This window comes from Clupea harengus, chromosome 22 (genome assembly GCF_900700415.2).
Source record: "Clupea harengus chromosome 22, Ch_v2.0.2, whole genome shotgun sequence".
NCBI lineage: Eukaryota > Metazoa > Chordata > Actinopteri > Clupeiformes > Clupeidae > Clupea > Clupea harengus.
Genome location: NC_045173.1, coordinates 25,409,561 through 25,434,280, shown reverse-complemented (window position 1 = coordinate 25,434,280; position 24,720 = coordinate 25,409,561). Strand labels below are relative to the sequence as shown.

The window sequence follows — 24,720 nt, the reverse complement described above, 5'->3', positions numbered from 1 at the left end:
CGTCATAAACGGAAATGATGTCATAATATCCGGTGAAAAAGTTTACGCGAGATTATAGGTGGTTTGAGATGGTTTTAACCAGTTTATCGATATACCTAAGAGTTAATCTTTGTTTGCTGTTGCTTTTTTCATTTTGCCCAAATAAAACAGAAAAGAAAGAGATATAAAATGGGTTGTCTCCTTTAAGTGCAGAGGGCAGAACATATGTGAGCAGACTTTCATGTCTTTCTTCATTCAGAAGGCCGGTCATGAATTTGCAATTTATGGACATAAAATTATTTTATGACTGCAATTAATATCAGGCCTAATGCACCATACTAGAGAACATGCATGGTGTCTAACTGTTTGCAAGAAAGACACCTGTATCTGTGCAGAAAATTCAAAGGATAAAAATGTTTTATAGAAGCAAATATACACACTTCTTTGTGTGACGATATGACATGTAAGCCCCAAATTCCGGCCCCTGAATTTCAGTGATCCATTAAGTATGAAATGGCATACTTTTTTAGGTTCTTCTATAGGACCAATTTTATTTTAAAACCATATTGTATTTTCAAGTAAGATATTCTGGTTAGGATAATACCTAGGGGACAGAGGTATTTAAAACATGGGCACATTTTTTTTACCAATGTTTACTTTGACATAGTTGTGAGATACCAATAGGTGCCATGGAGCCTGGAGGGAAGTGAGAAGCTGTAGACAGTGCTAAAGCTCCTGTGACAAAGCTCAGTTTAGTTATTTATGACACAGGTCCAGTAACACACTGATATCTAGTTTTTACTTTAATTTTCTAAGAATGAATTGTCTTCTGCTTTGCCAGTTCATCAACTTTGGCTTGCATTGCCACACTATTAAAGCAGTAACCCTGACAGGCTAAACCCTGCCTCGCATCTATACATCATGATCTTGGACACTTTACTCAGGTCATTCATTGCTACCTCTGGCAGGGATTATGAGATTTGCTAATTTATTCCAGACTTTTCCCCTGCCTACGCGGAACACAAAAGGTCTTCACAAAGAGCCCTTACCTTCTACCCCCTTCAGGGGTTAGGCCTCTGTCAACGTGAGCATTTGTATAGAGATGTACATGTGCTTTGTATTTGAGGGTAAAACAAAGTTCAAGTTGTTTCTCTTTGTAGATGTTTTCAAGACTTTGAAGACATACAGGAAATATGTATAATGTTGCTCAGTAATTCAGCTAGCTGTAGCAAGGGTATATTTGGCTTCTCTGGCAAAGAAAAAAAACAATCATGAAAGTCAACAAGTTCCACCACCACATAACCCGATGCACAAATAGTGCTAGGGAAGGACAGTGAATTGCTTGTTCAGCATAGCTCTCTGGGAAACCATGTAATCAAAATGTAATTTCTACTGAGACATTTGTTGCGTGGGGGCTGTTTTAGGCCAGTGGAACATCAGCTATCATCCATAGACTTTGTGCAGATGTGGCCCCTGAGATAACCCTAGCATGTGGCCTTCCACAGATAGACAGCAGATATGTATCAGCTAATTAGCTGTGTCTAATACAACAATGCACACAATCTCTCAACTGGAGAAATGTTTACGAGTCTGCTGTGATCAGGATATATTTCCCTGCTCTGCTCTCCCAGGCTACTTGAACAAAATATACACCTTTCACAAAAAGAGCACAGCTGTATTTTCCTTCACGTTGTAATGTTTTCCCAGGGCCCTGTGGCAACGAGGCGCTGCAGGAACAGACCCACAGCACTGCAGAGACTGGAGACAGCTGATAGTAAACACAGGGCTGCTGTTTGGCTCTCCCTGACCCCCTCACCGCTCACTTCGGTCCTTTACGTCTCAATGTGTAAGGCCTGAGGTCATTTTTTCCCATTCTACAATGTGGCGTCAGTGTAAGGATGCCGGGGTGTGCGCTGGGACTATTACATGGGTGGGGACAGAAGTGGAGTGTTAATAGAAAAATCCATGCCATAGTGCCCTCACTCAAACACGCAGCCTACACGCAGAGAACCACACGCAGCCACACTCGCAAAACAGCTACACATGCTACAAATGCACACAGTCTCAGGGAGTGACTTAGGGCAGAAGGTATGGGGAGACTGCCCCCGCTCTCAGCATAGATGATTTGTGAGGCATTAAGCTTTGGCTACACCCAGCCTCATTACTTCTCAGCAGGTAATAATAGCTCAAGACTAATAACCTGTCACCTACCTCTTCACCTCCCTGAGTCATTTTAACTTTTCAGTCATACATATCTGCCTCAGAGCCTGTTGTGGTTTTACCAATAAAGGGCAATGAAATTCCCAAACCTTAGTGGGAACCAGCTTGTATTTTCAAAACATATTTTCTTACAGTTTCACATCCCCCGCAAGTTCTCCATGGTGCTGAGGCCATTTGTAGCACATCAGCTCTGGTGTTGCCCCATTCATGCTGTGTGCAATCCCCCCGTCAGCCCCCAGAAGGCTAAAAAGTCTCAATATTTCCATCTCCAGATGTTTTCAATTTCCCCCTGACTTAGAGGGGAGCTCTGTTCTGAATAAACTGTAGAAGACTATGATCAGCACAAAAGAATTGTAGCTGTAATCAGCTTTACGCTATAATAAAGTGCGCTGTGTATACTGTGAATACCCACCATATCTTTTATTGTAATTCAGAATCAGTGTCTATGATATTTTAGTTTTCCATGACAACGGACTGTTCCATTGACAGTGGTTGTTTGTTTCAGGCAGGCAGAATGAGGTGTTGAATCTAGATTACATTAGCTACAACAAGTCTACTATGGGTGAGAGCCAGGGCTTAGTCCTCCTCAAGCCTTCACAACCTACGGTGACATTTTCACAGAGCAGTGAAACCAATAATAGTGTGTGTTGACCTGTTCTTGAAAATGATAATGCTCCTTCAGCAGGCCCCACAAACAATAATAAGGTTCAGTTTATACCCTCAGTTGGTATTATGTTCAACACAGACTTACAACATTGTAGCAAATTCTCTGTGTAATTTTTACAATTTGACACACCACCCATCCATGTAAGATCAGTTGTATTATCATTTTACCTTTGTATTGGGCAAGGAGAGGGATTAAATTACTTGTCATGGGTACATCATTTTAGATTCATTTTTTATCTAATAATTTTGTTAATTTCAGCTCATTTTTGCACGGATGCCAAGATAAAAACACTTCCGTCAGAAGCAACTGGTTTGAAACACAATAAATCGTGACAGTGCTGAAACATTCAACTCTCATTGAACTGACACATTGCCTGAAATGCTGGTGTGGGATTAAGGTTTTTTTTTTTTTTTTTTACTATTAAATAAATAATGCTTAGAAGTCCTAACCATACAGTAGAGTTTGTGTGGCGTCACATTGTTTGGCCGAGAGGAATATACCAGGATTAAGCATAACTTTGTCTGTCCTCTGATTACTGCGGCTTGTAACTCATGGGGTTCCAAATTGGAATTATAATATCATGGATGAGTTACTTGAATAAAGCTGGCACTGGAGGTTCCGGCTGCAGTGTCAACATTAGAAAATCTGCCAGTCACTGGGTGCGATGAGGGCCAGAGATGAAAGGGGAAATGGCACAACAGAATCATGAAAGACATCTGCTTCATGGATGAGCTTCGGAACTGCATCTGAGTGCTGAATGCATACCAGGGTGAAACATGTTGAATTATTGAAGAGACGCGTGTATTTGGGAATTAACGCTTTTTTTGTGTGACTCCAAACAAGCCATGCTTTTCAACTTAGTTGGCTAGACACAGAATAAAACATTTGATAATGTAGTCTGTGCCTCCAGCAAAACAAAACAGTCCGCAGTAGCTGATACACAGTGGCTTTCTGGATTATTCATGATTGATTTAATGCAGAAGTCATAACGTAATAAGCAACTACATTTTTAATAATATAAACAAATAAACATTGAAACATATTGCGGTGGAAGTCGTTTCCTCTGCCAGACAGACCACTCTGTGCATAGTGATTGGCCTGCTAGCTGACATATACCCTATTGACATTGAGCATATGATCCAATTAGGATGTTTTTAGTATATTTAGCTGCATTTATATAGCTATATTTCTCAAACATTGGATGGTACATGGTTTCTAGATGGTTCCAGGGTACTCTGTGTACCTAATTCTATTCAGAAAGTGTGCTTCCTTATAATTGTCGAGTAATACAGCATGCATGCACTACCATTGCTGTTGATCATTCCAAACACAAAGAGGCACAGAGGGAGCAAAGGGGTGGATTAGTTGTGTCCATATGTATGTACATATGATTCACAACATGAAGGGAAGGGAACATCAGTCACCAAGTCCTCCTGTTTAAGTGGTTCTTTCTAACCTTACAGCCTCTCTGAAGGGGCACACACCCCAGACAGGGCGATGTGCCTCAGGTTACTGTGGGAGGATTTAACAAGTGGATGCCATCTCAACCATAAATTACTTTTGGTTGGCTTTTCAGTTGTATTCATTATTGGCAGTGGGTGTGGACACAGCACAGTTTATTCTGGTATTCCTGACAACTGGAATCTGATTTAAAGGGAAGGGGCATGGCCTTCTCTGCCAGGGCAGAAAAGAGTTTTTCAGTTTATTACACTATGATTTCTAAGTGTTTAGGCTGGGAATTGGGTATATGGGTATACATTTCCTACATACATACTTCATAACAATGCTTGTAACTAGAGGGGAAAAGAGATCACCTTTTCAAATGTATTCACGTGCAAGTGCTTCATTCTTGTTCTGAGTGTTAATATGTACTATATGATATATTTTGAGTTAGGTTCTAATTTGCCCTGATGGAAACCGGTCCACATCATTTGACAAGATCCAACAACCTCTACTATATCATTGGGGCATCCTGGAAACATGTGCAAAGCCCATTCTGTTCTCAGTCAACCCTTAATCCTCTGGGATAACTTTTGCCAGACTTCCCTTCGCAAAGGAAACTCCCCCTGCCTCCTTACATGCTCCGTCTACCCCACGCCCACCTCGAACACGTCTCACCCAACCACCAGGATCTCACATAGACTGCCTCATGCTGCAAGTCCCCTTGCCCCATGAGCCGGGTTTAAAAGAGAGTGCCAGCCTCGTGTTGGCTCAGTCAGCTTGCTGGCCAGTGCATAATTCACATCAGGGGACTTTGGCTCACCGTCTGCTCAGTGATAACAAAGGGAGAGGCAGGGGGGAGCAGGCAGTAGAGCCTGCTGTACCGACTCCTCTTGCGCACATAAGGCTGTTCTGATATGATGAGAAGGATGTGTCTGTCATGGGGATTAGTGGCGGTTTGCATCTCTTCCACGCTGTGTGGCATGGGGCTCGGGTATGGAGAGGACATTGATGTGAACTATGCAGACTCATATTACAATGAAATTTCAGAGGATGACCCCTCAGAAGGTAAGGCTAGAAAGATATTATTTTGTTTTTGAATGAACATGTACTTATAACATGACTTTGTGAAATGTGGATGTCTTCACTAGATTTGAATGCAAACAACTGGATTTTTATGAGTTCATAAAACAAGCTACCCCCAACTTCAACTAGTCATTATGGTACAACTTCACCTTCATAGCCCATTTTACATTCAGCTTCCGCTACATAAAATGAATGCAATGCATTTTAATACCAACAAAGCAGTAACTAGCAGTAACTTTTAATTCAGAAGTTTATGTCTGTTCATTTTGAATAATGTTAGATATGTACACCTTAATGTGAAGCACTACCGAGCACTATCACAAAAATACTTTATCGTCCATATTAGTTGCCATGTGTGCTGTGCAATTAAATCAGAACAGTGCACAAACACCCTGTGTTCATGGATGTGTGTTGTTTTGTGTATACAAAAATACCACTCCACAAAGTCATATTTAAGCCAGCTATGTCTCTGCCAGCTAGCTTTTGAAGGCTCCCCTCTCCTTCCTCCTGCAGCGGTGACCCCCACAGCAGCTCCCTGTGCTGCCAGGGACCTGAGCAGGTGGGACAAGCTCTTCATCATGCTGGAGGACTCCCACATGAGGCAGAACATGCTCATGCAGCATGTGGATGACATGGTCAGAGTGGAGCTTCAGTACCTGAGGGACGAGATGAGGCGCCTGTCCACTGACAACAGAAGAGCCTGCGCCACAGCGCTGGAGGGCACGTGCGCGGGGCTGGGCGAGCAGATGAGCCGAGGCTTCCAGCACACCCAGCGTCAGCTCAGGGAGGCTGAGGAGAAGTGCCAGACACAGCACAACGCAACACGCCACCTGCTACAGGACACCCAAAAGGCCCAGGCTGCCCGCCTGGCCAAGCTGGAGAGTGGGTATGGGCACGGGGCTTCTCTGGGGCAGGCGCCCATGAAGACCCGGCCAACACATCCCAAAGAGCAGGATGCAACCTCTGCAGGTGGAACCAAGATGGAGAGGACTCTTCTGGCAGTAGCGTCAGACCTCCAGAGAGTCCAGGCACAGTTAGCTGTCTTCCAAAGGTCATCTGCCTCTCGTTACATACCATCAGGTAGGTGCAAAATGAAAGAAGAATTTCATACTACTTATTACAGAAGTGACCATAGAAACTGCAGCTGTCTGAAATTGTAGCTCCCATCACTTGTTGGTGGTTGGTGATGTTTCATTTAAGTGTAAAACATTTTTTTTTGTCTTTTATTTTGTCCGGGTGTCTCTTAGGCTGTGAGATGGCCCTGTTCTTTCCCATGCGCTCTCGACATGCCTTTGCCACTGTGAAGCCCGACAGGCCGATGTCCTTGAGGTCCTTCACCGTGTGTCTCTGGGCTAAAGTGACAGAGTCCCTCAACAAGACAGTGCTATTCTCCTATGGCACCCAACAGAACCCTCAAGAGCTCCAGCTTCTCCTGACGTGGCGATCAGTGCACTTCACCGTCGGTGGGGAGTCTCGGCTGGTGGGGGCACAGAGTGTGGCAGACGCAGGGCAGTGGAGGCACTATTGCGGCACATGGAGCTCCAACCAGGGTCTGGCTTCCCTGTGGGTCGATGGGCAGCAGGTTGCCCATTCCCCTGGGGTGGCCGAGGGGCACGTCCTGGCAGCAGATGGCACAGTGCTGTTGGGGCAGGAGCGGGGAGGTCCTGGGCTGGAGCGAGATGTTGACCCAATGCTAGCCTTCACAGGCAAGATGTCGGGGGTGAATGTGTGGGACCATGTCCTGGCTGCGGAGAGGATCTCACAGAGTGCAAGGCCAGAGGGGTCATGTGATGATCGTGGAAATGTGATTGGCTGGGGTGTTTCAGAGGTGACACCATACAGCAGTGTTCAATACATCAACTGACTGACTTTCCACAGGGATGAAAACTTTGGAAGAGAGATTTCCTACAAGGGGCTTTAATGATACACTAGAAAAGAGAAAGAAAAGGTTAAGATTGAAATGGACAGAATTCTTGATAATTCAAGTTAAATGTGTGTACACATCTGAAAGGGAGAGAATACTTTTTAGTATTTCTTTACCCTTTTAAAATTCCTTTATCACCCAGACAATTCACCCATAGCAATGTTTTTTTATCAGAAATGGATGAATGGGGAAGCTAAGTATTTTAGTTGGATTGTGTACATTGTGGGTTCAGGTGCACTTGCCAAGTTATTACCTCCTTAATAAACTCAGCAACTTCTTTTGCGATAAAACATTCTTCTTCAGCAGCTTTTCAAGGTAACTCCAAATGCTTGCTTAAGATGTATACAGTTATTTCAACCTTGACAAGAACTGGATTTCTCACTCAGCTCTAAGGATGCTTTGTGGTCTTTATACAGAATGGAACGCTATTCAATCCAGTGTCCATTTAAAAAGCCTTAGATTTGAAATGCTGAAATGCAAATGAACATAAAGGCCGGTTTTATGTGCTTTTTATGTGCACAGTAAGGCTTCCTTGATGTTAGTTTTAGTGTACTATGAACATAACTATGTACCTGTAAATAGTTCTCTTGAACAAATAAAGACCAGTAAAACACAACATGGCTTTGAAATGTCATTTCCAATAAGCTAATGAAAGTGTATGTATTTTTCCATCTCTTACATTTTAATGATAGAAGGTGGAGTCTGGTCTTGGAGACGTACCTCGCAATTAATACTGTTTACATTGTTGTTAATCAAAAACAGAGACTCTTTTTCTCTCTCTCTGCTGTTTGTGTGCCATTTGTAATGGCTGCCCTGCCCATTACAGAACCGTTGTTTGCCATACTGTGAATTCTGTTGTCAGTTGGCGAAGTCTGACCACAAGGCCAGTGAATAGAAAGCCGTTGCCAGTCGTCTGCCCAGCCCATATTTGCGGCACTCTTAAAATTACACCCACGTGCGTAAAATGAAACATTTATTGCGATGAAGACAGTTTTCCAGTTGTGAGAAAGGCGGAGACAGGGGCATTGCCAATGACCCTCTGCCTATAAAAGTATTAACACAGTGCCCAGTAATGAATAATCATCAGACAATTTCCTTGTGAAGAGAATTAGAAAGCAATTCTTGCTTAGATCTAAGTCCGATCCAATGCATCAATACACTCATCCCCAACCAGCACATTGCCTCTGAATACGTCCAAACAGCAAGGATGTTGGCCTAGTATTGTGATGATGTGTTTTGTGACTGAACGATTGCATGGCTTATGAGGTTACAAAGGACAAACAGTTAGGTGAGACACTTCACATTTCGATGGTTGTGGTGCCCCTTAGAGGAAGTCATTCATATGACTATCTATACAACCAGGCCTAGGCCACTGTGCTGTAATATAGGTTGAGTTGTATTAGCTTACTTAATAATACATAGTCAAAAACACAAGTCATCTGCCTGAGCCATACATATAGTATACATAATGCCAAAGAGATATTTAATACAGCAAGTCTTAATTTAAAGTGATGAAGAAAAAAAACAACTGAACTAATGCATGATATAAATGTAACAGTATTCCAAGCATTAACCTAATAGGATCAGGCATGCTGCAAAAATGATGCATATGCGTTGTATTTACAACTCAAAAGTTTGTATGTTTCATACTAAGGGTCTTTGTTTAAGTCATGTCATGAAATCATAGCAAAGGCTTTTTGTTGTGTAAATTAAAGTACAAGGCTGAGCTACTGCTTCATTGCGGGAGGAGGGACTTCCTGGAGACGAACCTTTCCAGTCCATGGAACTTCTTCACAGTCCTGTGACACGTAGCCTATTAGAAATTTTGAACAGTGGAATTGTGTGCTTCTTTTCCCTGGCCCCAAACTAACCAAGAGATTGCGAAGGGATGGACATTGTTTTTACCATCGTCTCTTATTCTGCAATATGAAGAGAAGAACGTAAGACAAAGTTGACGCAATACTAAGCCAGTGATAGACTTGCGCCATTTTTGCACAAACTTGCGCAAACTATGCATTCACTATAGTTTTAAAAAAAGAAAACAGATGAACAGAAAGACAACGCTCTCCTTAGCGTGTCTGACTTCGACGACCCAAACGAGACAGAAGACAGTCCAGTGAGAATGGGGAAAGGAGTATGTTCCAGGAGACAGAGGAAAATATTTCAGTCTTTTTTACTTATTACTGTCATCTGTGGAAGTATGTATGCATTCATGATATCATACGAGATGCACAAGCAGCTAAAAAAGACGGAGGCGATGGCTCAGAAGTATCAGCAACACCAGGAATCACTGTCCGCTCAGCTTCAAGGTAAAACTAAACAATAGTATAGCCTACATTGTGCGCCGAAACCACTACGTCACACCCAAGTGATGGAACAGACAAGTTGTTCGTGTCACATGTTGTTACTGGTTGAAGTTGCATATGCCTTTTTTCGACACAAAGAATGTGAGGCATCGTTGCATATTCCATCAATACTTCAAAGGGGTAGTGAATTTCGTTTTGACATCACGGAAATACATCGAAGATAAAGAGGAAACAACGATAGAATTAGTCAGTGTTCTGCAAAAGTTCGTTTTTTCGTATTTCATGGCGTAGGTGGTTTTCCAAATGATGAAAATGGTTTCAGTGGCTTATGGATAAAACAGCTATGTTATCCACACCAGCAGTGGTCACAGCATCTGAGATATCACCATATTGTGGTATTTCTGCTGTTTGTGTCGTGTACATATTGACACACATGGTCTCTCTCTCTCTCTCTCTTTCTCTCTCTCATGCACCACTATGCTTATGCACACTTTAAAGTATAACATGCACATGTTATAATAACATGCAAACATATAAAACAGTGTTGTTTATTGCCATTCGTTTGGTGCAATTGCTTTGTGTTTTTAGTTGCAGGTGTGCTAATTAAACTACGGTCAATTTGTAATTATATCTAAGTATTCCAAGCTGTCCCTTATTTAAAGTGTCTCTGTTCCTGTGTTCTGCCAGTGGTCTATGAGCACAGGTCCAGACTGGAGAAATCACTGCAGAAGGAGAGAATGGAACACAAGAAGGCCAAAGATGGTACGGGCCAAACCTCCGATCACAACACAGACTCCCCTGTCATGGACTAATGCTATGTTTAGTACCTTTTTTTATAACGTACCTCTTCTGTAGATCTGCATCACACGTGTGTGCATTGCTGTTTGGTTATTTCCTAACAATGTACTGCCCTTTGTTTCTTGATTTTTAATCATCACAGATCACCTTGTATATAAACTTGAGTCCGAACACTTACTGAACAAGGAAAAGGTTTGTAAAATATGTTATAAATGGCTTAGTCTGTCATGTGTTGTTTATTGTGGCTTGTGTGGGGTGCTGTAACTTCAGTGTGTGTGTGTGTGTGTGTGTGTGTGTGTGTGTGGGCGGGGGGGGGGGGGCGGGGGGGGGTGTATGTATGGATTTGGTGGCGTTTGTTGTAAAGAACTGAATGATGTTTATTTTTCTATTCCTTTCTATAACTAAATAGCAGGAGTCAACCAATCGCTTCAATGCATTGCAGGCACAACATCAGATGCTAAAGGTATTTGACCCGCTCTGCAGGTCATCCAGTGCATCCAATTTATATCTGCAGAGTCCAGCCCATGCATTAACCATGTCATCTCACATGTATGTTAGAGCCAACATGAAGACTTGAAGAAACAGTATTATGAGATGCAGGAGCAACACCAGAACCAAGGGGAAAACCACGAGCGAGTCTTGGACGAACACCGAGAGCAGATTGACCATCTCCAAAGGACCAAAGAGGTGGAGATCTCCAGACTCAAAGGTAACACACACTAGCATTCTACTCTCTGAGTCTTGTCTATCTATTCAGAGATGTTAACTGAATGACAGTATTGTAATGACAGTATTTTAAACTCAATGTCTCACCTAGTATTATGATGAATTATGGTAATCATATACTAATGGTTCCTCATGGAGCATTCTGATTATGAATAATGATTAATGATTATTGTGTTTATTAATGTTATGACTGAATTAGAAACCATTATAATTATACTTCAAATGAATTATGAGTACAAAGGTCATGTCGTCATGTCAGGTCAGTTATGGTGGCGTTACCCAATTGGGTGAACAGCAGAAGTGAGAGTTCACGCAGGGGACACGCTGACACGGGGGATTAGTGGGCTTCTGGTTGGATGCCTTTGATTGAATTGTTTGCACTGAATTTTGTGCATCACTCATTGGCTTTTCTGCGGGTGCTTCTATTCAGTTGATACCACCCTGGATACTGGAAGTTGGACCCTCTACAACCGCAGTACTGTGAAGTGTTGTCATAGGCTAGTCAGATGTTTGCTGGTATTATGAGCTAACATAACATTACACTTGCTACAGTGTAATGTTTGCCCAACTTCACCGGTTTGTCGGCTTAGTGCCAAGTACAAAGAAACATTGTGTGTCTGCCAAGATTCATATATATATATATATACATTATGTGATTATTTTCTTGAATTGTATTCCCAGACGGTCATGTCTATATAGGGAGGAGACAGTGTTTGTACAGTTTTGTCAATATTGGCTTTGGATGGATTTAGGAAGATGCGTGACAAATCCTTCAAAATCCTGTAAAAGCATGCGGAATGAATGCAAAGGGGGTCGTCACATCAACATATCATTCCTTGCTTTTTATTTGTATTGTGCCGTAAGTCATTTGATGGTCATAAAAAGAGTTCCATTGTGTTAGTCCATGCACTCAATCTGATGCGTTGTGTCTTGCGCTGCATTTGTTTCAGAGAATGTCTATAACCTAAAGGAGGAGAACCGTCAGCTGAGGAAAGCACATCAAGACATCCGCACTCAGCTGCTGGACGTGCGGGTCAGCAGACACTTATGGAGGGCAGCCCCTTGCTGCAAATGTTAAATAGTCAGCCTTTAATTTGAAAGCCAACCGCTGTCTTCGTAACTTTAGTCAAACGTATTTACAAAGCATGTTTTAGAAAGAACAGAACCTGGACAAAGTGTTTGTTTAATCCAGTGAAACACTGAATCATAAATTACATCTTCAATTCTATAGTGAACAGTGTAACAAAGTAGAAGACATGAAGACTAATTATATACATGAGGACACACCTTCCAGGTCATTATTATGTATATGTTTCTTCTTGCAATGCAGCAACAACACAAGGACTTAAGGACTTCAAATGATCAACTTCAACTAACTGTAGAAGATCACAGGAGTGCTCTTGCTGTCGCAGAGGTGATGGGGTACCCTTGACAGAACTGAGATATGATGAGGCATGTTTGTACGATTGAGGAATGAGAGCTGCTTTATTGATTCTGTCTGTTACAGCATGTCTTCTTCAAACAACATAACACTGAATACAGTTCTGCATCCACGCTGAACTGTAGAGAATGTTTTTTTTGTTGCATAGACCTTAAAATATGGAATGCTAAGCTGATAAGTTTGTCTCCTTACTAAACCAGAGTCATGTTTGTGAAGTGCAGAAAGTCATACACCAGGTACCTCTCTAATCAAGGTTACCGCCTCCTAATTCTTCCTCTGCAGCTTTGTGTATTCCTTTGTCATTTATTAGAAGCGAAGATTTTGAAGAGACAGATCTGAGATGGGGCTCAGTGGGTACAGTAGGAAACCCATGGCTTGGTAGGTTTTCAAATCAAGACCACCTAATAGCATTCAATACCATTGTGCATCGAGAGATAGTCTCTTCCCTTCCCCTGCGTAGACTGGGTGGCTCTGCCATGATCTTTTTTTGTAACGTGCTAGGAGTGCATGTGATTGCTGACCAATAACCACCAGTGGCACAAATGACACAGCAGTTGGACTGAACTGAAATGGCTGATTGCATGCTGTTCAGAACAAAGTATACCCACAGCCCTATGCCACAAGTCACACGTGTGGTGCACAGCACAGCAGCAACAAGCTATGGCTGCCCTTGATGTTGTTTTGTTTGTTTTTCATTACATCTAATGCCCCACCAACATACATTATTGTTTTGGTCAGCTTCTAAACAAAATGTTATTAGTGTAATTAAAGTGTGATCAAAGTTTGAACTGAAGTGAGACATAGGAAGCAAGACATATAATTTCCGATTTCTAAGATATAAATGACTCAGTTTGATATCCAGTCAAAGTCCAGGTGTCTGTTCTCATATTCCAGAGCAGCAAACATGGAGAGCACTGTTCCATCGGCTCATTACTAAGAAATCAGGACATGATTGTTAATCTGCATGTGTGTGACTGTCTGTGTCAAATCAGCCTCATCAGCAGCCTCAGGGGTTTTGCATGTTGTTTCTTTGGTGACTCGGGTGTTGAAAATTCACGCTGCTTTCTGAACACAGCTCCACGTGCAGGAGCTGCATCGTCTCAAAGGGCAGACTCTCAGCGCTACCCAGGCCGTGCCTCACAGCCCCAGAGAAGGTCCTCCTCACGTGCAGAGCCTTGGCCTGGGAGCCCCAGAGACCAAACCCAGCCCTCACACACAGCCAGGGCACACCACCACACAGGCACACACTCCGGTAGGACCACTAGAACACCTCGCTAAACAGGAGAGCCAGCCCTGACCCATTATTCCTGATGCCGCAATGTTCTTGCTTTTTATACAGTACAAAAAGTTATAATAGAATCTATGCAGGTTTCAGAAATGTAATTCTTGGTTCAGGACATTAAACAAACAGCCAAATCTGTCAAAATTATTGTAAAGAAATCCATAATTTGCATGCAGTTCTGTAAATACTGAAACTGTAAGCTGTAATTGTGCTCAGTTGGGTGTACGCAGTGTGTAGCTGCACTAAACAGCAAGGTATGAATATTTCTCATCTCAGATGGCCAGTTACAAGGAGAAGGTGGAGCCTGAAGTCTCCCATCACGTAATACCAGATGTGGTAAGAGTTGAGAGTGACAACAAACAGACAGTGGAACCAAAACAGGTGCAGATGGTTCCTGAAGAGGCAAAGGAACATAAGGTTTTGGAAAACCGAGAGAAGACGAGCTTTCAGCACTGGCGTAGCCGGTTAGAACACACTGTGTTGGATGGAGATCCTGGCAGGAAGCGGCTGCACTCTCATGAGGAAAACCAGAGGAAGGAGGGGCTCAGCAGACTGAAGAGGCAGCCAGAGATACTAAACCCAGACATTGTCCTTGGTAAGGAAGACTCTTTGACAGAATGGAAAGTTTCTTTCAGTTTGAATGGGTGGACTACAAGTCTGAAAATCTTGTTTTATCTTTGAAAATCTTTTTTCTTTTCTAGTAGACTTGCATCCACATCACAAGGACAGAGATGAGGTTGGGGACATTCATATGCCTGCCAACGTGAGGACGTGTGCCGTTTCTTACTGTCGCTTAATAAATAATACCGTCTAGACTCTAGACACCTTTCTTCCTTCATGCACCTCATGCTTTTTTTTTAGTGCTGTCAAACGATTAAAATATTTAATCGCGATTAATTGCATTTATGTCATAGTTAACTCAAAATGAATCGCGATTAATCGCAATTTTTTTTATTCTAAATGTCCCTTCGTTTATTTATTTTTTCCATCATTTTATTTTTATTTGAATGCCCTTATCAACATGGAAAAGTGGATTGGCTTGCTTTATGCAAATGTTTTATTTTATTGAAAACCAACATTGCCAAACAGGGCGGTACAAAATAAAATTATAAAGTGCACATTTCAGGTAAACAAGGACTCAGCCTATAGTGCAGTTAAACCATGGCTTAATATTTTCTTTTTTTCAAGTTTGCTGGGAACATAGCAGTCAGGCCTCTTATTTCAGAAACAATGAACCGTAACAGTTAGGTTACCAATAAAAGGTAAGCCTACCACTTCTTTGCTTTCAGCCAGCTGCCTGTTGACAATTTCGGACAACAGTGAAGCTGGCTTCTTTTGCACAACACAACTTTTAAAAGTAAACTTTCCATTCAGAAGCTTTTTATCATCCATTTCGCCGTATCGCGCTCACCATTCACTCAAACCGTAACGTTAGCCTACTACACAGTTTGCAGGCCAAAAAGAATGTTAATCTAAAAAAATTAACGGCGTTAAAATGGGTTTGTGTTAACGCTGTTAATAACGCATTGAACTGACAGCACTATTTTTTTATCAAGCTTGTCTTGAGAATTTTGCCTAATTTGGTATGGTTTAGAGCACCACATGGCACGTCACAGCTTGTATGCTGTGTTCTACCCATTACACACAGGACCTGAAAGATGAGGTGCTGAATCCTGCAGAAGACCCCAACAACCAGGGAGAGGATGAGTTTGAGGAGGCAGAGCAGAAGCAGCTGGACGAGCCAGTCCCGCCAGAGCAGGCAGCTCGTCGGCCAACCGGCAGCCAGGAGCGGGTGGCCCAGGAGGAGCAGCTGGTGGTGAGAGGGAGCAGGAAGGGGCCCTGCTGAGAGAGGAGGGCATTACCCCCTCAGCCCATGGAATGCAGGCAGATTATGTGATAAAGTTGTGCTTGGCTGCACCTCAAGACGGCACTAAGGATTGGCAGTTACCTCAGACTGGATAATGGCTTGGAAAGCGTCCATAGACGAGAGGCTTATTAGGTCATAAGCTACCATTTGAAGCCATTTGAGGGACTGATCAACAAGAATTGTGTGCTTCATACAGAAGAAACACTTTCTCTCGTATGTTTAGATATATAGACAGACAGACAGACAGAGAGATAGATAGATAGATAGATAGATAGATAGATAGAGTACAGGAGTACAGGAGTACAGGAGTACGATAAAAAACAGGAGTAATTACTGAAGAAGTGCCATGGCACTTTTCTTGAGCAAGTGTTCTGTGGATAATGTCAATAAAGTGTTTTTTTATTGATTTTTTTTAATGCAGATGGCAGGAAGTCCAGACCAGCAGGAAGACAATCTGGATGACCAATACGAAGAGGCCGAGGAAGATGTAAAAGAATAGTCTCCTTCAAACATTTTGTGTGTGGTCATGGTGTTTTGAACAGATAAGTCAGATGGCAAAACACATGACAGAGTCATGATCTTGTCTTGCCAGCAGGCTGGGGATGATATGGTGGAGGATAAACAGGAGAGAGAGGAGGATGTGCCAAATGAAGAAGACCCATACAGTGAGGAAAATACTGAGCAGGTTAAATCCTCTGAAGAACATTTTTGTTTATTTTACTGTCTTGTTCATTAACTTTCATCTGTGATAATCAAACTTAAATTGTATTTTGTAATTAATTCATTGAAACTCAGATTGATGATTTGACGCTTGATGTATGACCATGTCATTTAATAGAAATTGATCTCTATCTGAACCCAGAGCATCTCCAAAATCAATACTTGCCTAATAGAATCCTTGACCATTGTCTCCATTTCTGCACAGGGGCCATGGATTGAAGACACCCAAGATACACATGAAGATAGAGATCATAATAAAGAAGAAGAAGAAGAAGACTACAAAGGGGAGGTGGACATCGTTGAAGAGAATGAAGGCCCCAAGGAAATACACACAAATAGAAGAGCAGAGATGTAAAAAACATAATAAACATGATATTTTTCAAAAAAGAATATCCATTGTCTTTGAAGCCTGTTTTCTTTTCTGATTGCGTCATTTGCTCTTCTTTTGGAAAGATTAACTTTTAAGAAATGTTGTTGATACTCTTTTTTTATGATTCCTGTGCATTTGAAAGAGAATGTTGACTGAGGTGATACGGATATTTTGAAAATATCAGGTCCTTCTGACTATTTTTTGTTGTATTCAGATTTTTACTGTACATTTTACTTTCTTTTGGGTAGTTCACGGTGATCTGCCAAATACAACAACAACGATAGTAAATAGTAGCCTAATAATAATTAATAATACAAATAATAGTCTGATTAATACTACAATCAACAGTAATCTGAAACCTTACCAGTTGCCAATAACATATCTACATATGCAGGCAGGGAAACAAACCCACAATTTAAAGAGAGCGTAATTTGACACTTTTTGAAGCATGTTTTTGCGAAAACTGGTATCATCTGCAAATAAATTTTTATGGTGGTTTTTAATGTAGTCATGTGGTGGACAGAACACACACCTGTGGCTAAACACACCTGTCGCAACTTAGCTACGCACTATGCAGTTCTGTGACCCCCATCCCCCAACGCAGAAATGTAATAGTAAAAAACTAATAGTGCACTATAATTTCTCTGCAACAGCCAAACCACTCGGTGGCAGCAGTGCACATTCCAACATTGCTTCCTAAAAATCAATCTACCCGAAGAAGGCGAATGCTGATTTCCGTCTTCCGTCTTCATCTAGAAAAGAAAACACAGCTGAACAACAAAAAGGAAGCCATTATTTTGACTAAATTGTGTACGTTGTTGTGTCATTTATAAAGAACTGGGAAAAGGTAACACTATATGATGTTTGCGGTGACATTTTTTGGCTGTTGCTTCAAGGAAACTTCTCGCCAAACATACCTTCAAGCTATGAGTTACAAATGGCAAACCTGCTAGCCAATCTTATTGGCCTTCAATGAGCCCGTTAGCTAGCTGGCTAACTGGCCTGTGAACTTGCGTTAAATAGCGAAGCAGGCGGATGATATTTTGTTCTTAAGTTAACTTTAGGCTGGTGTGTATTTAACGTTTTACCTGTAGCCACTGTTGTCTGCTCGTTATTCACAATTCTAGCAGGTTTGCAACGTGATTAACAAGCGTTACAGCTAGCTTATTGCGGAAATATTGTATCCATTTACGTCGTGTTTACTTTGCCCCGCGAATAACCAGCAAATTAGATGTTACAATGTGTACGAGGATGTTGTATTACTGGCTATAGTCATGCTGTTGATAGAACTGTGAAATACTTGTCCTTACCAGGAAAGTTCCTAATTAATAAAAGGGTAGTGGTACAAGTTGAAAGCGGTTGTTGTGAAGGCCATGCAGTTGACATGTATGTGGCAGCTAGCAAGCTTAGTTAGCAGAAAGCAAAGGTCTTTGGATAGAGAAAGCTAGCCAGCTAGCTGATTTGTGTAGCTGGTCGGCCAAGTGCTGGTGTGTTAAACTGTAACTCCCACCGGGAAGTGTTCTGTCGACAACTGAGTTAGTCAGTGTTATCCTATCAAATGGTAATGAATTGAAAGAACACTGTGTCCAGGTTAATTCTGCGCGACTTAAGTGTGCACTCTTTAATGGATTCAGGAAGATTAACAACTATGTCAATATGCGCATTTAAGACGACATTGTGTATTAAACCCCCGTGGTGAAAATGATGAATTAGTTTGACCCTAAACTGTTATAGAAGGTAAACGATATAGTGGTAACAGGTGTCCTGTTCATCTTGTTTACAGGGTGCTTCAGGGCCATAGGACAAGGCTACTGTTAGAAAGTAGTGGCCTACTTCCCTTGCTCATTTTCACAAGGAGTAGGCCCTCCATTGAGGATGACAATGGAAGAGATGAAGAATGAAGCTGAGACGAACTCGATGGTCTCCATGACATTATACGCAGTCATGTACCCCGTTTTCAATGAGGTAATTTGTGATTGCATATGGTAGTGTGTAAACAGGACAGGACTTCCTCCCTTTTGTTAAAGTTATATGAATATTTACAGACAATTTTACTTGACTGATTTTCTCTCAGAAAGTGTGCTTTTTTTATTTTTTAAATAGAGCTCTATTTATGGTGCTCCTGTGCATTGCAAACTGATATGTTACTGTGGTAACATTACGCCGTTTTAGACAAAGGAAAGATTTTAGTCCAGCATCACCAGATACTACTATTCAGCCTATTATTTTGTCACTCTTTTCTAATGTTTCACTGTTGTTAACATTATGAGTATTGTACTCTTGAATGTACCCTTGTTTGTTTGTTTGTTGTTGTTTGTTTGTTTGTTTTTGTTTTGTTTGTGAATGGACTGTTTTTATTTGCAGTTGGAGAGGATAAATTTGTCGGCGGCACAAACACTGAGAGCAGCATTCATTAAGGTACGAACAGATCTTGTTTCCCAATGTTAATGTTTGTCTTGTTTTAAATGGATTACAGAAGCACTTAATAAGGTCCATTAGAATACCATTATGCAGGAGAGGGCTGTGCACTAGCTCTGGTGTATGTGGTGTTTATGGATGTTCCCTGTGTAGGCAGAGAAAGAGAACCCAGGACTCACTCAGGACATCATTATGAAGATCTTGGAGAAGAAGAATGTGGAGATCAACTTTACAGAGTCTTTGCTTCGCATGGCTGCAGATGATGTGGAAGGTGGGGATAATGTTGAGCTTTGACTCAAAGTTTTTTTTTATCGTTGAAAAAGGCAGCATCCCTAATTTCTGCTCCTGTAATTCATGATGTTCAGAATAACTTAAATGTATTTTTGGAAATGAGGATGACTTAATTAGAGAATAAAGACACGACATGCAGGAGGGTCTAAAAATACATTACACATCCTGCGAATACACATCATTTGGCAGAATGTTTTAATTATCCAAACGTGTTCTACAAAGATTGCCATGAAGTGTGTGGGAGTGCATTTATGATGCATACTCACTGATGCATACTCACTGATGCATACTCACTGATGCATACTCACTGATGCGAAGGCTTGGCTTTCAGACATGCTATGCCATTATATGATACTGTGATGCATGCATACATATTTTTTTTATGATATTTCAGAGTGATGCCAGAAAATGCACTTTTCTCTTCCTTTCCCAATCAACCTTTCCCTCTAGTCTTTGGACTTCATATGTACTGTACAGTATATTGTTCAGATCATCATGTTAACAACGAGGACCTTTTTTTAATCTTGTCTTTATCACAGAATATATGATTGAAAGGCAGGAGCAGGAGTTCAAGGACCTCAACGAGAAGGCAAGAGCACTGAAGCAGATTCTAAGCAAGATCCCAGACGAGATCAACGATCGTGTGCGTTTCCTGCAGACCATAAAGTGAGCAACCTCAGTTTCATACAAATTCAGATTACTATTTCCTTTGATTAGCTTTGTCTCCCCCCCACTCTTATAATATTATGAAACTAGGTCCTCACCAGAACCACTGATATACCATAAGATTACAAGCACATAACTTAAACAGACCTTCACCCGGAGATGATCTAAAGTGCCCACTTGAACTGTTGTCTGGACGTTTTCTTATGTTTTTCAGGCTACTCAGAATGTACATGTTCCATAACATGAGGAAATAACTCTGTGTTTGTGCGCATGTGTGTACTCTTGTGGATGTGGGTTTAGTCCTGGATTGACTTCCAATCTTTTCTCCCTCTGTGCAGAGACATAGCCAGTGCCATAAAGGAGCTGCTGGACACAGTGAATAATGTGTTCAAGAAATATCAGTATCAGAACCGCCGGGTAGGTTCAGCAATACACACACCGTCATGCACACACTCCCAGCTCCACAGTACACAGCATCTTCCTAGTATGTTAGCTAGGAAGTATGTTTCATCCAAGAAAGCGTTTCCCAAAAGCATTGTTGTGCTAAGACCACCGTAACCATCACTACCAATATCATGAAAAACGTTTCTTCCTTGCTGTTTTTGAAATAAGACAGTTCGATATATGGTACAGACCTGCCACGCCTTTGAAAGTGGACAGTCTGTTACGCTCATAGCAATAAAGTAGGTGGAGCGAATGGGCCAACATTTTCAAAAGTAATTAAATATGACGAGGTATCCATATTTGTTTTTCTTTTATAGTACCACCCATGTTAACGTATGACCGCCCAAAGAAACGTGGGTTAAAAAGATGGGGCCAGCTACCTAGTTATTCAGCAAGTTATGCTTCCATGTTGTGGAAACAACAAAAAGAGATGTCAGGGAGAAAGAGGAAATTTGCTGTTCCAGTCTGCATTAAGTAGTTTAAATGTTCTTTAAAGGATCTTAACATCGAAAAGGACAACATTAGTGGTGTTTCAGTCCAAACTGTTTTGTTAACTACCAGTCCGCAAATCATAAGTAAGTTCAAATGTTTCCAATTTTAAACAGTGTATCCAACATTGTGAGATTCAATTTCTTTGACTGATGGATGTTTGCTAACTTGGATGAGCTTACATAAGATGAAAAAAAAATCCTTGGGTAAACACTGCCGTGTGTAGGTCTAGTGGAATCAACTATGTTATTGTACTCTTCCATAAATAATATTTCATTGTGTGAAAATTTCTGCAGCGGGATACAGTTGTTTGTGAAAGGTCATGAAAATTTCATTAAGGGTCTTTGAAAAGTCATGGAAAAGATTTGAAATCGAACCCCATTTAGCTAAATTAAACTGTCCTTGAATTCTAAAAATCCTCTGTTCTAATGGTCTAATGTTGGTGCTGCCAGTGGAGAAATATATCTTTGTCGTGCTCAGAATTAAAGTCGTGATGAAAGAGAATTATTAGGCTACATGTAGGTCCGGTCATCCAGCACGGACCACAGTGGAAATGCAAGAGCCACAAAAAAAAGCTTGAACAGTGGGCTGTTTCCGTAAACGTTTGCTTGAACGTCACTTGAAAGCCCCGTGATTTCTTGCAGTGGAAAGACTCCTATAGTAGCTAGCTAGCTAGCTAGGTAGAACAACTAGCTTGGCAGTTAATGCACAGGTGTTTGAATTCCATCACTGGGAATTTAATTAATGATTAAAGGTCGCTGCATGTCTAATATTTAAACACACGGCTGCAGAACCTGCCTCTTATTCTAATGTGGTGGGGAAAAGGTGTGTAAAAATTAAACCAAGGTCATTTTTGGTACAACCAACTCAGTCTTCATAAAAACATCTCAGGGAATAGTATAAAATACTGCAGAAGTGTATGTATGTGTCCTTTAACAATGGCTGTAGTGCAACAAAGACTTTGGGAAACACTGACAGTCTACCGCATAGTAACGAGTGTGTTTACTCTGAACCTTCCCCCTTTGGTTTCCTTTGCTTCCACAGGCACTTGAACACCAAAAGAAGGAGTTTGTGAAGTACTCCAAAAGCTTCAGTGACACCCTGAAAACATACTTCAAAGATGGAAAGTGAGTGTACTTTTCTTTTCTTAAAAAAAAAAAAAAAAAGCATGCTACTGTGAAAATTGCAGTAATTCTCTCCTTCACTGAAGTAGGAAGTGACACACCCTATTTACTTCTCCTTTTCTTTCTCTTCCTTGCAGGGCGATAAACGTCTTTATCAGTGCCAACAGGCTCATCCACCAAACTAACTTGATACTTCAGACCTTCAAAACTGTTGCCTAGGAGGCCAGGGCCTAGAGGTGTGACATTTATGCGGGATATGGGCACCTATATATGTAAAATACATTTTTTTTCCTTTTTTTTTTTTTGTTTCAAAGTATAATTTATAAACCTAGCCTCATGTGAAAGATTTGAGGTAAGGCATTAAAGACAATTTAAAATCTATATTAATTTACTTTTAGCTTCCTAATCACGAGTTCACCACTGAGACAGCTTCACTACCTTTACTTTTACTTTCGCTCCAATCAAATGAAAGCCAAAAGACTTTGCGCCTTAAAAGTGTCATGCAACATTCCTTATACAAAGTGTAAATATTGGTATTCTGTCTGAAGTTCTGAGATAAGGAAGAGTAAGAGGTGGGAGTAATGTATTTAACAAAAACTTGGTTGCAAATGTTCAATAAATAGTTTCCAAATGTTGAAATTTTTAAACTTGTCCGTCCTGTGTGTTGTATTTATTTTTGGTGTATCGCGTGCATCTCTTTTCTGCATGAGCAGGGGCGAGGGAAAATAATCTGTCTCTGATGATTAGCCATTTCAGTAGTGGTGATTTTTGTCTGTCTGTGTGTGCATGTCCAGGAAATTAACATTTTCTAGACTATCAGGCTTTAAGTTGTGAGCCCTTACTCTGGTGTGTAGTGTGCGTTCAGGTGGTGTTCAGAGATGAAACCGAAAAGGAGAATCTGCAGGTGCTTGTCATTGATGCCTGCCTCGTGCCGTATTCCTTTACCATATCCATGTGAGTCCCCCTTTGGACTCCATGGACCCCTCCCTGGGCCGGCAGGGCTTCAATCTGTGTGAAATAGAATGGCCTGGAAATAGAGAGTTGATCAGGGATGTGCTGTTTGCCCCTCAGGGCCCTGGGCTGGTGAGGCTATATGCAGTCCCTGAAGAGGCATTGCGTAGCAGAGTGTAGCAGGGGCAGACAGATGGAAACTCTTTGTCAATGCTAATACCTGCCACGCGCCCAGAGGGCCCCCTGTGTGGAGCTTCATGTGTGTGTGAAGGAACCTGTATGTTCCCACTGAAGAGATAAGGGAATGATGCATGCATGTATTTTGAACAGATGCTGGGCACACGTGTATATAGTGAGCAAAGAGAGAACAGGAGAGAGATGTTGAGCCTGATTTGTCAGTGTCATGCTGTTCCAGTCAGAGGCCCGATTCTGACCAATGCAATTGCTCCAGCGAAAACCAAAACAAAGCCACTAAATTGTCCTCTCATCTGAGGCGCATCCCCCGCCTGTCACCAGTGCACCTAAATCCTTTGGAGGAAACCATAACTGACAGCTTGAGCACCCCACAAGATGAGGCCGGTGAGAAGAAGCATTTATTAAATTCTCTAAATGGAGCCCCCCTCGGCTTGAAGAGACAGGTCGGGGCTGCCACTCTAATAACTCATGATGCCTTTTTAGGCGCCTTTATTTGTCATCTGGAAACCGTTTAGCCTGCTGCTATTAGTTAGGCATTTTTTTGAATGGTTCTCGCCGAGATTTTCAGTTTCAGATGGCCGCGTTGATGGAATGCCATTGCCCTCGTCTCCATTTGAGTGCCGAAGGGCAGTGTTCTGGTCACGGCACCTTCTCTGCTCATTACGCGCTCCTCCAGGCCAAGATGGGCGCCGGCATGGCATCTGCAGGCTGAAGCTCAGACACGGGATCGCCTGACGGGCGTTGTTGAAGGGCAGTAGCGCGCTCTTTGACTGGCAGTGGCCACCGTCAGTGATGCTGGAGGAGGGAACGAGGGTGGTGTGTGTGTGTGTGTGTGTGTGTGTGTGCTCCTGGTGTGTGTGTGTGTGCTCCTGGTGTCTGTGTGTGTGCTCCTGGTGTCTGTGGTGGCCTTTTGAAGTGCAGGATCTCCACTGACACACCACCTCCAACACGTCTCTCAGAGCCTCCCTCATCACAATAAGTGGCTGTTATGGCATTTTAAAGATGTCGCCCCCCCCCCCCCCCCCCCCCCCCCCCCTTTGGAGATGGCTGCAAACTATGAATTCTGCTTCATTTTCCCAAGTAGGCTTTGCATTTGGTATATTTTAAATTCAAATGAGCTGCCCAAAGTCATTCCAGTCAAAAATGTCCAATTTAATTTATACGTAGTGCTTGGTATTCATGTTATGCCTTGCTGTCCTCAAAATTTGAGAAAGCGCAGGCATTAGTGGGAAATAGCCATGAGCCAGCAGAGAATTAGCATTTAAAATGGAAAAACCTTGATGTAATGAGCCACTGCAAGTAGAAGATTTGTTTTT

General features: G+C 41.8%; 3 protein-coding genes across 10 annotated transcripts; all 3 read left to right on the top strand.

The window, feature by feature from the left end:
- Window positions 1–5,093: 5,093 nt before the first annotated feature.
- On the top strand, window positions 5,094–7,450 carry ptx3b (pentraxin 3, long b). Its single transcript, XM_012834237.2, has 3 exons — window positions 5,094–5,374; window positions 5,906–6,472; window positions 6,640–7,450. The coding sequence occupies exons 1-3, from the start codon at window positions 5,224–5,226 to the stop codon at window positions 7,254–7,256; spliced, it is 1,335 nt and encodes a 444-aa protein (XP_012689691.2). The 5' UTR covers window positions 5,094–5,223; the 3' UTR covers window positions 7,257–7,450.
- A 1,611-nt stretch (window positions 7,451–9,061) lies between these two features.
- Window positions 9,062–16,863, top strand: golim4b (golgi integral membrane protein 4b). Of its 7 annotated transcripts, none has more exons than XM_031559918.2 (14): window positions 9,062–9,625; window positions 10,310–10,384; window positions 10,563–10,612; window positions 10,833–10,883; window positions 10,979–11,129; window positions 12,097–12,179; window positions 12,477–12,560; window positions 13,663–13,839; window positions 14,146–14,464; window positions 14,571–14,632; window positions 15,518–15,685; window positions 16,158–16,223; window positions 16,329–16,421; window positions 16,662–16,863. In XM_031559918.2, exons 1-14 carry the CDS (start codon window positions 9,439–9,441, stop codon window positions 16,809–16,811), a joined length of 1,716 nt encoding a protein of 571 aa, XP_031415778.1. In that variant the 5' UTR covers window positions 9,062–9,438; the 3' UTR covers window positions 16,812–16,863. The 7 variants fall into 7 exon arrangements, with proteins under 7 accessions (XP_031415778.1, XP_031415777.1, XP_031415776.1 ...); XM_031559917.2 differs by having other exon boundaries at window positions 10,830–10,883; window positions 14,574–14,632; XM_031559916.2 differs by having other exon boundaries at window positions 10,830–10,883; window positions 16,332–16,421.
- Window positions 16,864–17,519: 656 nt separating this feature from the next.
- pdcd10b (programmed cell death 10b) lies at window positions 17,520–22,909 on the top strand. 2 transcript variants are annotated; one of them, XM_012834253.3, is made up of 8 exons: window positions 17,520–17,673; window positions 18,610–18,791; window positions 19,191–19,244; window positions 19,398–19,515; window positions 20,075–20,201; window positions 20,540–20,618; window positions 22,179–22,261; window positions 22,396–22,909. In XM_012834253.3, exons 2-8 carry the CDS (start codon window positions 18,702–18,704, stop codon window positions 22,475–22,477), a joined length of 633 nt encoding a protein of 210 aa, XP_012689707.1. In that variant the 5' UTR covers window positions 17,520–17,673; window positions 18,610–18,701; the 3' UTR covers window positions 22,478–22,909. The 2 variants fall into 2 exon arrangements, with proteins under 2 accessions (XP_012689707.1, XP_031415774.1); XM_031559914.2 differs by having other exon boundaries at window positions 17,522–17,636.
- Window positions 22,910–24,720: the final 1,811 nt, after the last annotated feature.